At 40.6% G+C, this 16,117-nt stretch overlaps 1 protein-coding gene across 1 annotated transcript in view; it reads left to right on the top strand.

Annotated features, from left to right (window-relative positions):
- The window catches only part of LOC140239522 (E3 ubiquitin-protein ligase RNF19A-like), a 39,090-nt gene extending 23,401 nt beyond the window's left edge, over positions 1–15,689 (top strand). The window contains exons 4-9 of the mRNA XM_072319353.1: positions 144–306; positions 10,032–10,140; positions 11,231–11,392; positions 12,658–12,874; positions 13,276–13,373; positions 14,244–15,689. Coding sequence (XP_072175454.1) covers positions 144–306; positions 10,032–10,140; positions 11,231–11,392; positions 12,658–12,874; positions 13,276–13,373; positions 14,244–15,016 — 1,522 coding nt within the window. The 3' untranslated portion in view covers positions 15,017–15,689. The remainder of the gene's footprint in view (positions 1–143; positions 307–10,031; positions 10,141–11,230; positions 11,393–12,657; positions 12,875–13,275; positions 13,374–14,243) is intronic.
- The last annotated feature ends 428 nt before the right edge of the window (positions 15,690–16,117 follow it).

Here is a 16,117-nt window from a genome sequence, read left to right as displayed (position 1 = left end):
TGATTCCCGAGCACTACACCATCCAATTCCACGCTGCTTGCTGACAAAGACAAAATTTTGGGGGAAAATGTGAAGGATAAAAAAAAAAAGTGAAGGACAAAAAACCCCCCAAACATGACTATTCTTTTTTTTTCTGCCCACAGTCCCTCTGGATGTACTTTCTGGGGAAAGAAGCCATGGAGTCGCAAGAAGAAGATACTCTGGCAGCTTGGCACGCTGGTAGGCGCACCGGTGGGCATCGCCCTGATAGCTGGAATAGCCGTCCCCGCCATCATCATCGGTATTCCCGTCTACGTGGGCCGAAAGGTGAGGAGAGAACGCGGAGGTGGAGAGTGACAGTGTCTTTCGACCGAGGAGTGAGATGACAAATTGTAACCTTGTCTCTCTCACCCCTCCACTCCCTCCCCCTCCCATTCTGACTAGTCATATCTGGTTTCCATGACAACCACAAGTGTCACTATCATCATGATCTCTCGTCTCCACTCCAGCATCCTTTCATATGGACGCTTGTCTCCACAGCCCCCTTTTGCTCGTATCCCACAACTAATCATCGTCTTTTCCATCTCGCTCAACATACACCCCTGGTGGAGTCCAGTATGTCTTCCCTCTCTCCCCCTCCCCCTTATCTTTTCCTTCACTTCATCTATTTTGTTGTTGTTGCCATTTTCTAACTTCTTTCCCTCAAAGTTCCATTTATCATGTCTTCCCCCCCCCCCAATCTTCTCCTTTGCTCAATCCATGTCATTTTATCTTTTTCCTTCATCATCTTCCTCATCTCTCACCCACAGTGAAGTTTGGGCAGATATCTGTGGATATCAATCTTTCCTTCATTCCCTCTATCCATCTTATCCTAATTCAATTCTGACTTCTCTGCTATGCAAAGTGAAATCTCTACCAGATTCCTTGGTAATCGCTCTCTTCTTTTTTAATCAACATATTTATGATTGCTTTCACTTCCGCCTATCCTGTCAGTTTTGCTTCCTTCTCCTCACTCGAAGCGTTCTCAAAATTGAGCCACCGCTCGTTTCATTTGCATCCTCATGCTTTAATTTACATCGCTTCCTGTATGCTCTTGATTTCCTCCTAATCTTGAATGTTTTGTTTTTACTCATTTCGTCGGGCTGTCAAAGCACCTTTACCACATTTTTCTTCCCTTTCCTGCTGTAGATATAGTGCTGATATTTTTTTTTCTCTGTTGTTTTGCCTCGATAGTGACCGTTGGACGCAGGTTTGTGATTGGTCAGTGATAGAACATGGCTTCACAGTGTTTGCAGATCATGTGCATGTTGTATGTCTTGAAGTGATCATCCTTCAGTCATAGTGTGTCAAATTTTTGTTTCAAAATAAGCTCTGATCTATTTCTGGCTATGTATAAAAACCTTTTTTATTTTCCCCTTCGTGTGATACAAGGTCAATTCTTAGGTAAGGTGATATACATGTTTGTTTCTTTTTAGATTTCTCTGAGGAAGGTGGTAATCAAGTATTCATTACCTCTGTCATGGAGGTTATGTTCCTCCTGGGGTTGACGTACAGTATTTGTCTGTTTGCAAAATATCTTTAAAAATTCATTTACGGATTTGGAGGAAATTTCAGGAAAAGTCAGTAATGACGCAGGAACAGATGATTGAATTTCGATGGTGATCCAGGAATTTTTTCCCCCCAATATTTTGAAGCCGGATTCTTTATCATTGGGGCATACATGTAGGGCATTTTCATCAGCATGTGTGTGCAGCAGAGGTTCGCGCTCTTGGAGTGCTTTTCTCATTAAAGGCATTATCTACCATTTGCAGATGAAACAAAAATCTAGTTTAAGTGCTTCAAAATAGTTCTAAAACGTTCATATTTTTTATCAGTAATGAGTATAATCAGTATTAAGTATTGCCAAATATACAAAAATATGAACTTAACAGCTATAATAGAATTGTTTCTAGAATAAGCCGTGTACAGTTATGGTTTATTGAGAAAAAAAAAGTGATATCTCCATATATTTTGGCTTTAATGCAAAATTTTTATTTCGTAGGATGTTTTGTGATAAAACTGACCAACACATATATGCATTAATTGTAATAACTTTTACATTTAAAAAAAAAATCACTGCTCCCAGTGAGAAGCAATATCTTTAATCTCGTATTCATAGGGTTAGATTACCATCTATTCTCTTGAATGTGATCTTCAGATCGCTGATGTGCCATAACTTCTTACAATGATAGGCATCAAGGAATCTTGAAGATTTGTAATAATAATAGTTGATATTTTTAGAGTGCCCATGAGATTTATTTCATACAAGCTGCATATTAAGTCAATGTACATCAAAAGACACCAAAGTGAGCGGTCCTTTTCACAGTGAAATAACCGCAACATGGACATAGCTTCTGTAGTATAGATGCGGAATCATGAGACAGCAGGCCTCAGATTACAGGTTGAGACAAAGAAAGCTGTTACTGAGGTGATTTCAAGAATCAAAGCAAGCAAAAGAGAATTGTAAATACAGACAAAGGTCATCCATTTGGCTCTAGGAGGAAGTGGCCCAGAAGAATTACCATCGGGGTCATCACTGAATTGGCAAACATGAGTTCCACTGTACACCCCTGTATTGGAGAAAGCTTTGTACTCAAGGCATTGGTAGTATTTATTATAGAGGTGGACATTCAGTAAAGAAATTGAGACAAATTGTGCCATCTTAAAGGTCCAGTTTACCTTTGGGAGCAGTGATTTTTAAAAATGTTCAGGATATCACATTTGATGCATATGTATAGGTCTGTTGTGTCACAAAACATCCTACCATATAAAATTTTTGCAATAAAGTCTAAAATATAAGGAGATAACAGCATTTTCCTCAATAAACCGTAGCTGTAGATGGTGTAATCTGGAAGCATTCTTATTATAACTATTGTTCACATTTTGTGTATTTAACAATACTTAACATCAATTATGCAGATTCAGTTTTTACAGTGGTTGTTTCTATCCCTAACTCACATTTTAAAACATTTTAAAGCACTAATGCTGGGTTTTTATTTCATCTGCAAATGGTAAATTATGCCTTTGATAGAGGATGTACATTCTTTAAAAGAATCTTTTTTCCATTTGTTGAAATTTGAAGAGTCAGTTGTAGATTCAGCAATGTAGAGACTTTTGGAAATTTTTACAACCGAAACAAACACTCGTGTAATTGACAGCAAAGGACTTCAGCGAAATAGAATTTGTATAGTATTCAACTTTAGGAAGTTCTTGCAATGAATAATTGAAACGGTGATTAAAGGATATAGTGCCAAACCACAGATAGATGGTTTCTACACACTTGCTCGGCTAATGCAGGATGTGGAATGGGATTTTTCTTTGTAATCTCCTTTTCTTTCTTTCTTTTTTAAGTTTTGCTTTAATTTCTGTCATTTTTTTTTTTCTGTTCCGTTATTTGCACAACCAAAGCATTGATCTGCAGGAGGTCATTATGCTGCTGAATAAACAAACAAATTGCAACAACAGCAAAGAGTATCCTTTCAAAACCCCCTAAAGCTTAAAAGCAAATACAGTTACGCTTCCTTATATGGAAAAAGGATAAAAAGAGTGCAACAAATCTAAGAGGAAAACAAATAACTGTATCGATAACCACCAGTCCAAATTTAGTGTCAGACTTACGTCATCGGTGTTGATGTTATAGTAGGTGATGGTCTTTCCTAGTGAATGGTCACTTTGCAAGGGCATGAAACCACCCCCCCCCCCCCCCTCAAAAAAAAAAAAAAAAAAAAAAATGGTCGGGGATTCTCTACTCAAACATGCACGGGGAGAATGTGACATTTTACCCCGGCAGGTTTTACGTCATCGAAATCTATTTCAGCAACCGATTGGAAAATATTTGTCAAAGCAGGCAGCTGCTCTTTTTTTTCCCCCGTCTTTCTGTCTTTTGCAGCAGTCAGTTAGTTTTTCTGGTCAAAAATAAAACAGGGAAAAAAAAAAGCTTGAATACACATTACCTTTTTTTTTTGACGAGTCATGTATAATTCAATACAAGCCCTGGGCCGCACTTTATCTGCTTCCTTTAATATGTTTGTGGAATTTTAAGGGGGGGGGGGGGAGTGGTGAGTACATAAGAGATGGAGAAAAGAAGAAATAGGATGAGAGAGAGAGGGAGAGAGAGATATCAGTCATCAAATTGTTGATGTAAATTTTGGAGAGATTGTAGAAAGAGAAAGAGGTAGAAAAATATCATTGAACCTAGCATACATGTACAAATAATAGGAACCTATATCATGACAGTTGAAAAAAGAGCAAGCCATCATATATTACATTGATGCTCTTAGATTGTATTGAGAATCGGAGTAGGAGTTGAAGATGATAAAAGAAAAATACAGACGCAGAGACCAACAGACAAACAGACATACAAATGTAGGGCGCACTAACATTTATGTTGAAATACTGTGGTACAGTTTGTATTTCGGTAATTCGTAATGTGAATCATGCAAATAGTACACCATGAAATACCATGGTATGTAGGGTGGTCATTGGAACTTTGCATGAAATAAGCATGCAGGTTTCGAGTACATGGGTCGTGTCACGGAATACCATCGATCGTACAGCGATGTATTTCTCATCGTGTGACCTGGCACACTTTCCGTCTTCACCCCGTAGGCAATATGCGCATGCACAGTGCATACCTCAGGCTGAGAGAGGCGTAATTTTCGGCCAGAAATACCTTGGTAATTTTTGAATGGAATACCATGGTTAATGATTTGGATATGAATGCACCCACAAGTGTCCAGTGGACTTGTAATATATAGATCTCGGACAGCCTCTCTTCCTGGACTGCCAGTAATTGGCTGATTTCCCCAGTGCTAGAAGGCCTCTTCTGTCATCATTTATATCTGTGTTCACACTGACTTTCTTGCCGGAATTAGACATTGTTGTCTCCCCCCCCCCCCCCCCCCATTTTGTTTTTTGTTTTTTCTTTTGTTTTTAGTTCATGGTCCTTGAAAATCTGGAAAAGTAAGACTCTTATTTATAATGATAATAACAATAATAATTCACATCTATAAAGTGCATAATAATTATCATGAATTCTCAATGGGCTTGACATAACATATACAATCATCAATACTTGAACAGGTGAGTTTTCATTCGTACAAGTTCATCAGTAATGATAATAGAGTTATGCAGAGCACTGAAAGTTTGGAGCAAGGTGTATGGCACTATCATAGTGTTTAAAAGCCAGGATGAATAATACAGTGTATGCCTTACGACAAAGAAGTTTGAATGTAGCTGATGATTTTTGTTTGACACCATACAGGACAGACATATACGTGGCTTTGTTTTTTGGTTGAAATTGTAGTGGACAAATGAGCAGAGTGTAACTACTTGTTTGTTGGCACATATGACAAAACAAAAACAAAAACAAAAACAACAAATATGAAGGACTGCCACTTTGACATTTTATCCTTTTAAATCAAAGGGCCATGTTATGTCAGAAACTGCTGGTTTTAGAAATGAATTTAAGAGATTTATACTGTCGCATCAGAATTATTTCTAAAGTCCGCCTGTGGCTATACATCTCGCTGCATAGAACGTCCATGTCTTCGTTTGACACTATAGTGATCGGCGCTCTGCCATTTAATTTTGTGCATGTTAATAGGGTGTCGGGCAATTTTTGATCACAGAAAGTGCGTCATTGCCTGTTTTCTGTTTTGACAGGAGTAATTGTGTTTGGTGGAGACAGCTGTTACAATGTAGATACCTCCCCAAGGGCATTTGAATCTGAATATGAATTGAATCAAATTGTTTGTTGTATATGTGTGTGTGTGTGTGTGTGTGTGTGTGTAAAAATCATTGTGTGATATGGTGGTGTAGAGCATTAAATTAAAGATGTGCAATTATGAACAGTCCGACTTGCAGTTCTTAGAAGAGTTTTAGAAATTATGTAAAATGGTAATCAATATATGGAGTGATTTGATAGTGCAGTAGAGTGGGATAGATGCGTTTGAATTGAATAAGCTGATGTTCACCAGAGGAATATCTTGCAGCTGCATGCACAGTATCATTCACTCACATCTATGTATAATGTCAAGTGGTGAAAGATCGGTATGAGGTAAAGTATGATTGACAGATGGTAGAATAGATGAATAGGAAGTTCATGTTTGTGGAAAGGAACAATATGCAGATGATATGTGAAAAAGAGAGTAGATAGATGGATGAATAGATAGATGGAGGGGCAGGTAGATAGAGCATAGATCATAGATGTATGGATGGATAGATAGATAGATAGATAGATAGATAGATAGCAAGATTGATAGATAGATAGAAAGATAGAGAGATAGGTAGATAGATAGACAGGCAGTAAAAAACTCCAAAGGGAATGGACTGTAGAATGGCTGACCCTTGGAAGAAAAGATGAAAAGAGAGTGGAGGAAGGGAGGGAATTATGTATAAGAGAGACGGATAGAATGAGAGGTCAGAAGAATGTCGAAGGGATTGGAATGCAAAGTGACAGAATGTGGGAAGAAAAGATGGATAAAGAAGAGAGACTGAAGGAATCAAAGAAGATGAATAGAATAGAAAGAGGGGGTAACATATAAACAAAATGGAAAGTAAGAAAGCAAGAGAAGAATGAGTTATGGAAGAAGAGAGGAAGCAAGAGAAAATGCACAACAGAAACTATGTGAGTCAAGAAAAATGTGGACAAGACCAGGAGTAGTAAAGGAGTAACATTTTCTCCCTCCCAAAGAGATAGATGCCTGTTTTAAATAGACAGAGATTTAAAACTTCCGATTCATAGTATAACATGGTCTTCCTCAATGGCTCTATGGTATATCCCGTGATGTGATTTGAAGTAAAGTGAAAATTTGGTGTCATGACTTTCTCAAGCATATTTCTCTATACCTAAAAAAAAAAAGAACAACAACAAGAACAACAACAACAACAAAGAGACATTGAAATAAACTGTAATTGTCTGAATTTGTTTTAGTGGTAGGTGAGACGATATTTTCCCCAGCAGCTGTTTGGGTTGACTATATAATGGCAAGCAATTTCTCACCACATCCCCATGATGCAGTAAATATGGGACAGCCCCGACATGCATGTACACATGTAGACTTCCCGGCAACATAATTATAGTGTCATAATTAGCGTTGATAAACGTGCAGGATGATTGCCACGGTATTGATTTGTCCTTGCTGCGTAAACTGGCCTCTATGGGGCGTGCATCATTTTCTTGTGATCATTTACGACTTGTACGTGATTCCCCTAATAATGTTGCTCCTGCTCACGAGTGTCTGTTGAATGGATATCCTCCCAAACCTGCTGATTAGCCAACACTGTTTTGAATATAGTGGGACTATGTGGGTGTGGACTGCATGTATCTTCCCCCTGTCTTGCTGAGGTGCCGAGTGCATAATAGATAAAGCTATTTTTGTGCTGCAGCAGAACAAAGCAATAGCCTAAAGCACATTCAGGGTAAAGTTACATCATAATGACCGTATGAAGTGCTGCCGTTGTGCAGTCCTTAAGTTTTGTTTTGTATCTTAGTGAGACATTACAGAGATCAGTGACTGCCAGAAACCTTACCTTCAGCCAATGTGCTGGTATCTACCCACCCCTTCCTTGTTTGTTTGTTTGTGTTTTTTGTCTTCCCTTTCAGTTAGCACTTGAATTTGAAGTTCTTTAATCTGGACTAATGTGACTGGTTCAATAGCTTTAAATAGGCCTCAAACCTGGAAAGAAAAAGAATAGACCATCCCATGGCCCGTCACTCTGTCTCACCAAATATACCAAAATAGATATCTATAATATATACATAATTCAGTAAAAAAACAAATAGTACTGGCCAGCTCAATTAGAACTAGTATTCTGTGGTTATAAAGTGAACTTTTCTGCTATTGTGTACTGGCCAGCTCAATTAGAACTGTAACTCTGTGGTTAGAAAGGGAAAATTTTCTACTGTTGTGCAGTTTTGGGGTTTGTTTGTTTTGTTTGTTTAAGTGTGAAACATGAGGAATTAGTGCCAGTAAACAAGCCATCAAGAAATGTAGTTCATCTTTGCCATGATAATATTTGTGTGACTGTAGCATGTAGCAAGATTGAAACAAATTAAGGTGATATGTGTGATAGCTCCCACGAACCCCCCCCCCCCAAACAATTAGAAGTGAGCATTATGTGATGTATGGAGAAGAAGCATTCATAATACGATCCACAGAGAGACATTAATGGCTTGGTGGTAAAAAGAACATTGATGTCATAAACTCACATAGGGAGAGATATGAAAATGATTGGGGAATACAATATGCATGTGAATGCGTACAACAGGAAACCTTTGACCGAACCCTGTAAGTCTCATGGCTGACTCTCGTCGTGAAGCGTGCATGATAAGGTCGTTGACACAGATAAAAATCAGGTACCTTTTGTGCCTATTTGCCCCACTGCCCCAGCGGTTCAGACGTGCTACGTACATGTGATGATCGAGTGGCCGTATGCTTTGGGCAAATATACTCGGAGTCTTGATAACATTAAACAGAATGTACAGAGACATAGAAGTCAACATGAGTGTGTGGAAGTGAAACATGAATGTTCCCTTTTCCCTGACCCTATTCACATTTGAAAAAAAAAAGAGGGGGATGGGGCCAAGAAAAGCATATTCTTACAATGTATTCAGGGTAAATCCATGTGGAGTAACATTTCAGTGCAGCATTTCTTCTATCTTCAAACTGAAGGGATTTCTTCCTGTCTAAGAAAGAAAAACAATAATAATGAAAAAATAATGTAGATAGTATTTGATCATGTCATGTGCTGATTACTTATTACATCCTAGCCTAATTTTGTGTGTCGTCTCCATTCAACACCCAATTCGGTGTCAAGTTCAGACATGATTTTAGCCATTTTTGTCCTTTGTTCCCATTATTTCAACAGATATGGAGCAGTTTATTATGTGCAACTTCCGTTAGGCAGCGTACTCATACTGTTGTTTTCTGTGAAATGTGATATTGAAAACAAAATCATTGCACACTGTTTACAATCTTGTCATATTCACTGTTGGCCCCTAGAATATATATCAGCTTTAAACAATGTAGAAAGTGTTACAAAGTCATTGCAAAGCTGTAAATCATAAATGCATACATGTGAGGTGGGCTGAACCTCACACCCTTTTGCCCCGTAACCCGTTGATGAGTCGTGAGTATACTCAGGCAAGTGTCTATGAGAAATATGTGCTGTAAGCAAAATCAATCTATCCTAAATGGGTAAAGATTGCCATACTACTTCCATATTTAATTAAGTATATCTCATCAGTGGGTATAACCAGAGATTGTGAATCTTGAGGTCTTATGTTCAAGTCCTCGGACAGCAGGGGTGATGTCCTTCACAGGGTAATCCCCCCCCCCCCCTTTGCCTACATGTATAGTCATGAGCCCCCCCTTTGCCTACATGTATAGTCATTTGGAGGGACCTCAAACCATCATTCATTCATTCATTCATTCATTCATTCATTCATTCATTCATTCATTCATTCATGTTTTATTTTCATTTCTAAACAATATGCAGTACATCTAGTAATACAAACGTCAAAATGATAGTATATTCTTAATTCTCAACCCTAGCCCAAACTCTAACCCTAAAACTAACCCTAATCTTTACTCTAACTTTATCACTAACCAGTATTTAGCCGGGGAGGGGGTAATTGCCCTGATATGAGTACCAAACATAGAATCAGATCAAGCAGGAGGTGGCAAGTTTCCCACCTCCCTGGATCAAGTAACAATCAGTCAATATGCAAACCATGCAATGAAAAATTAACATTTCCTTTGACTGATTTCCTATCTTATCATGTGTTCATTCATCATTATATTCCTTGTCTAAAGTGAAACAAAAGCAAACATTCATGCAGAGGCATGCTTGATAGTGAATACTAAGAATTTGCATAGTGTTGGGTAAATGCATCGTGGATGCTTCTTCGCTACCTGAAGATGTGTTTGTTGAAGAGTTGCAGCAGCTGTGGAAGGTCGGGGAAGTGTTGTGGCTAACAGTGCATTCCCTGTTCCCTTTCTGCCATTCAGGTCCATGCCAAGTACGCCAGCATGCCTCGACATCGACGAAACCTGGCCATCGCCGGCAGCGTGTCGCTCTCGATACTCGTTTCTCCTGTGATTGCTGCCCTCACAGTTGGTAGGTAGCCAGTCTTGTATATGACTTTGTTGTATTGTTAAACACAATGCTGGGGGATCTCATTGTTTGAATTGCCTTTTTTGGGGGTGTTTTCTTAATTCAATAGTGAGTATTCTTGTTCAGTTTGATGAAATTTATAATGTTACATGTATCACTTTTTCTTTTAGATTCATATTTTAGGCAATTTACAGGAATACCATATTGTTAATTGCCATGGGTAATTGCAATTGTCATGTAACTTTTGTGTCCAGAATTTTTGTCACTGTAATGCTGAGGTTTATCAGCTTTTGTTTCTATGGCACACTGATCTTTGAATATGATGTGATTGAGCAATATTGGGTACATGGTACACTAAAGTTCACAAATTCAACTCCAACACATCCGTGTGGACATTGAGAATGGAGAGACATTCTATCAATCCCAAGCCTATTATATAGGATTTTGAGGATCATTTTGCATTTTAGATACAATTAAAATGGTGGGCTGATGCAGTACATCGTATGTTATCTGAAGAGAGGCAAGAGTCCATGTCTTACACATGCCTACCTTCACCAACATTTCACCAGAAAGCTAGTTTGAAGTGTACGGAGGAATATACTGCAGAGGAGGATGATTTGTGTCAATTCTTGTCTTCATTTGCTTCATTTGGCATTTCCTTTCAGTAGCTTGTGAGCTAAAGAAAACTGAATTTCAAGGGTCCCCCCCCCCCGACCCTTTGATGGGTTTGAGATGTTATTTTACTGTGGGCACTCAGCATGTAAGTATGCAGGCAAGCATATACAACATACTGAATGATTCAAATCATGGGGGTTTCGAAGTGTTGTGAAATTGCACTTATGGTAACCTTGTGTCTCATGCTCCCAATAAAAGAAGATACTTGGTAGAATGGCATTAAGTAGTGCCACATGAATAATGTTTTACTGATTCGGTCAACACAAGACCTTGTCTCTGACATCTTGTGTTTTTTCCTTCCCCCTCATCATCACCCTTTTTCCTTACCCCATCCACACCCCTCCCCCTCTCTCCCTTCCCTCTCCCCAACTCCCATCCCCTGCCCATATCCCCCTCCCCCCACACCACCCAAACCCAGGAATCGGTGTGCCTATCATGCTGGCCTACGTCTACGGGGTGGTGCCGGTGTCACTCTGCCGCAGCGGGGGATGCGGCGTTACCACGAGCAACAGCGGGGGCGTCCGCATCGAGCTGGATGAGGAGAATGACGTGGGAGTCGGGGTCTCGGATAACAGATCAGGTATTCATCGCTGCTGTCTCTTAACCCTGCCCTTGCCATAGGCAACTGCCACGGCACACAATGTTGGTGGTGTGTTTTGCAGTTGTAGCTGCAAGAGCGTAAATCTGTTGAACACCACCGGCCAGTGATGCATCTAGATTTTACTCCTTAACAATTGATAGCACATTATGTGGAGTGCTAAACATAACTCCCCCCCCCCCCTCTGTCTCTCATAGTGGGCATCGTAATCATGATTTACATTCAGCATTGCCCTCGTCACTCAATGGATTCACCTACTTGAGAAGATTGAGAAAGAGAGAGAGAAGTATTAAAATGCAAAAGTTAGTATTAAAATGCAAAAGTTATGACATGAAGGTGAATCATACAAAGCCCCGTGCAAAGCCATCCAGCTGACTTCATGTTACAGTGGTAGATGTACTGATGATGGTGATGATGATGATGGTAATGATGATGATGGTGATGATGATGATGATGGTGATGGTGATGATGGTGATGATTATGATAGTGATGGTGATGGTGATGGTGATGGTGGTGGTGGTGGTGGTGGTGGTGGTGATGGTGATCATGATGATCTAGATGAGATGATGATACTGAAAACACAAAACAAAACATTCATTTGCTGAGTGAAGTCATGTGTGTAGATTTTTTGTCCCCATGACCCAAATTTCTTGTAAAAACTCGCTGCATTATTGTAATTGTAGACATCATCTTTTACATGGTGCATTATTTCATTGAGATTAACAAACCACAAACCAGCCTTCCAGATATGAAGCAGCAGATAGAATTATCAGCCCTTACATCTCACTAACATTCAGCGAGGAGTTTATTTTCACGTATTAGAATTGTCAACTCATTTTTTTTTTTTTTTTTTTTAGGGGGGGGATTGATCGAGAGTATCGATCTCTACTGTGATAATAGCAGGTTCAACAATGGAACCAACTGTCTCGCGCATGTGTAGAACACCATTTTTTTTGTCTGATTAGTGTCATCTTAGTGTTTGCGCCGCATCTCTAAAGCTTGCTGGTAATACAGCAAGAATGCCAATAGCTGTCAAATAATAATAGCCAAGGGACTCATAATTTTGGAGACATCTCCAAAGCTATAGGATTCTTTCCTGTTAAAAAGACTCCACTGAACATTGTAATTTTCATCTCTCTTTTCTGTCTTTCTTTCTTTCTTTCTGTCCGTGTGTTTGTCTGTCTTTGTCTAATGGTGTGTTTGTTTTTCTGTCCTTCTGTCTGTGTGCATGTGATTGTAACTAACAGAGAACAACCCAGAGGTGAACAGCATGGCGGCCAACGCCAGCATAGGCGAAGCTAGCGTGTTGAATCGGGAGAGTACCAGCCACCTGGAAGTGGCCGGAGTCATCACCGACGACACGGTCAGCGACAGCGCCAGCACCCGGGCCATCGCCGGAGCGAGCCTCACCGGAAGCCTGTCCGGGAGTGGAGGGGTGGGGCCCCTCATCCTCAGTCAGCACAGGTGAGCAGAGGGAAGAGGAACAGTGATGACAGCTTGATGATGAGGGTGATGGGGATGTTGTAGTGACGACGACGATGATGATGATGATGATGGTGGGAAAATGGCGGAGATATCCAAAAACAAAGAGATCTTAATAAAAAGTGGGACCCACTCTTCTATTGAGACCACTTTGTTTTACTTTGTTTTACTTTGCTTTTGGATACCTAAGCCATTTCAAGACTACTTTTTCATCGAATTCCTCTTAGAATTGTATGTTCTTTCATCTTTCTTGAGTGGTTTCTAATTATCTCACAAAAATTTGCAATCTGAAGCCCCCCCCCCCCCATCTCATCCAAAAACCATACGATCCCTTTCTTGAAACCCTTGTTCAACACTCATATGATTTTCTTTTATTTGGTCAGAATGGATGTCCACGCTGAAGTTGTTGGGAAAAGACTGAGCCTAAGCAGTGAAGCGACCTTTGACACCTACAACGCAAGCTCAAACAGGGATGACAAAGGTATAGTGTGATATAAAGATTTATTTATTCATATTATACCTCGTAGCCCAAGGGCTAAATTGCCTATAACATTACAAATACTATTTACAGGCAAAATTCAAACCTTCACACAATTACAAAATATAACATATATTACATGTACATGTATGATAAAAAATGAGTGAGAAAATATTGTAAGTACACAAATCAATAGGTTGAACAATATCCAATATGTATGTAGCGTGCACAATAAAGACATGTTACACACTTCTGAAAACATACAGAACTGAAAAGAATTACTGTGGCGACTGATTTGCCTCCGCCATATCCCCCTATTCATCCAATAAAACTGCAAAACATCTAACCAAAGACAGCAATTTCACATTACTGATAATAACACCCCCACACCCCAAGGAAAAAACAAAACAAAACAAACAAGCATATTTTTTGAAATGTGATTGCACAACCCCCAAATATATCAACTATTTATATAAGTTTATATTTGTGATCCTTCACAACCTCTTATCCTAGAAGATATCAGTTACTATCAAAATCCTAATTGAAGGTTATAATTCTTCTCTTCAGGACAGGTGTCACATCCTGTCTATACCTCCAAACAAAGGAAGGATTATATTTGAGTTTATGCTTTTCCTTGTCCTTATGCATATTAGAAATAGAAATCTGCGATTGACTTACGAAATTTACCCTTATTTGAGGATGTTGATGGTATAAGATGAAGGTGAATACTCTTTCTAGCATGTTTTGATTTGCAGAGATACAAAATTGTTTCACCAGATTTCTTTTTGCTGTCAAAGATGCTTATCTGTGGTTGATGTAACTGACAGCTGTCTTGCTTTGTTTGTTTGTTTTTACTCCTCCCTGATGGACCAGATTACCAAAGTACCAGTTTCAGGAAAGGTGTTCCACACAGCAGCAACCCGCTCGAAGTTCATGTGGACATTGAGCGTACCTCCTACCCAAGCTCTCGCCACAACAGCGGGAGTAGCAACAGTACTGAGCACAGCATAGCGGGCCCCAGTGGCTCTTCCCGTTCTTGTGCAACCTCCATCCGTCAAGTGCCCGGCCTCGCCGAGAATTACAGTGACAAGGGTTGCACAGGCGATGTGTGGGAACTGAAAACAAGTGCCAATGTTCCCAGCCTGGCAGAAAAAGGGGCGGAGTCCAGTGGCCCGACCACCACGACAGCCAGTGCCATGCGGAAGTCAAAGAGCAAAGGGCGGTCCCGCGGTGGGAAGCGTAGCAGCGTCAAGATAAGCGACTGCATTTCGGAGGCTCCGTCGTACTCGTGCGCCGACTCTGTCAGCATTAACGACTCGCTCAACTCGGAGCTGAGCGCCGTCATCGCCGACAGCGAGCCGGAAACCAGCTCCATCTCCAACGTCGACTCCGCCTCTGCCCCGCCCGCTGGTGGTGGTGGTGGTGGTGGAACCAGCACCTCTGAGGGCAAACTGCGCAACGATCTCTCCAGTAGCACCAGCTCCACTCACGGCCTCTCGCCAAGCATCAAGGACAGCCTGTCGTCGCTGACCGAGGTGGAGAACGACCGTCCGGGGAGTGGGATGCTCGTCCAGGGAGATTCTCGTCACTCCTCCTCGGGTTCGGTCAACCTGTCGCTGGGCCGCGTCATCACCACGGACTTGTGATGAAACCTCCCTTCCCCTGCATCCCCTCCCCTCCCCACTTTTGCTCTCATCCCCCCTCCATCTTTCCTCTGTGAAAGTCAGAATACATCTCTAACTTTTTCCTAGAGAGCAATTTTATTATTGTTGTTACTTAGTTGAATTGTTGTTGTTTTTTCTTTGATGCATCTTTTGTAGTGCAGTCAGCAGAGAGGACTTGTGATGCTCACATTAAGTAAGTTTAGGACAAATTGTGGCTATTGTGGTGCAGGGAAGGATGCCCTCCTAGCGAGCAGCCTCTCGTTGCCATAGTAACTGTCTCTGTGTCTGTATGTGAGCGGAAGACAGAGTGTGTTGCCTCTCAGCGTCTGTATCGTACGTGTAAGGCAGCATCAATTATTCTATGTGTATCACTGTGTCCTGTGGCCATGTGCTGAAGTGTTGTCTTATAAACCATCTCTGGTTAGATTGAAATTATGTAAGAACATTATGCTAATTAGGGTGCAAAGTCACTGATCAATTATTATTCATGTGGTGTAAACATGCACGAGACTCCTGCCCTCAGAAACAAGACGTAAGCCAATATGTGCAGTGAGCAATATCAGGAATGGATCTGGGAGGTTCAGAGTGGTAGTGTGACTGTAGAATAATAGTCTCCAGTATTAGCTCGATCTCCCTTCATCTGTTGTTGTTGTTTTTTTTTCCTTTCTGAACGACTCAAGGTTCCAGTACGTGGAAATTTGTCCTAGAAATGACTGAACCAAATATAGTTAGAAACTGGCTTATGGAAGTATCAAGGTGGCATCACTTCTTCTGTGAAAGTAACGATAGAGATGTATGGTCGTATTTTCCATCTTCGGACAGAATTAGATTTAACAAGAATGCAGTGCTCCCTGTGGTAGTAGCATCATCAATTGGAGTTGATTTTCTGATGTGTTGGCAAGGCCTCAGCCGCAGCTCGCCTGGGATGGCGGTTGCCATGCCTACCCCTCCTCGAGGGTGTTGGAGCAATCAGCATGCATTCAGGTTTTGACTTGGCTGTGTCCTGGTTTATTTGACGCCCCATCCCCAAGTAATTCCAGCTACGCTCAAGGAGCCTTTGGGGGTTCTTGTCACAGAAGTCGA

This window comes from Diadema setosum, chromosome 16 (assembly GCF_964275005.1).
Source record: "Diadema setosum chromosome 16, eeDiaSeto1, whole genome shotgun sequence".
NCBI classification, from domain to species: domain Eukaryota; kingdom Metazoa; phylum Echinodermata; class Echinoidea; order Diadematoida; family Diadematidae; genus Diadema; species Diadema setosum.
The sequence above is the reverse complement of the archived record's forward strand: the minus strand, read 5'-3'. Positions and strand labels throughout refer to the sequence as shown.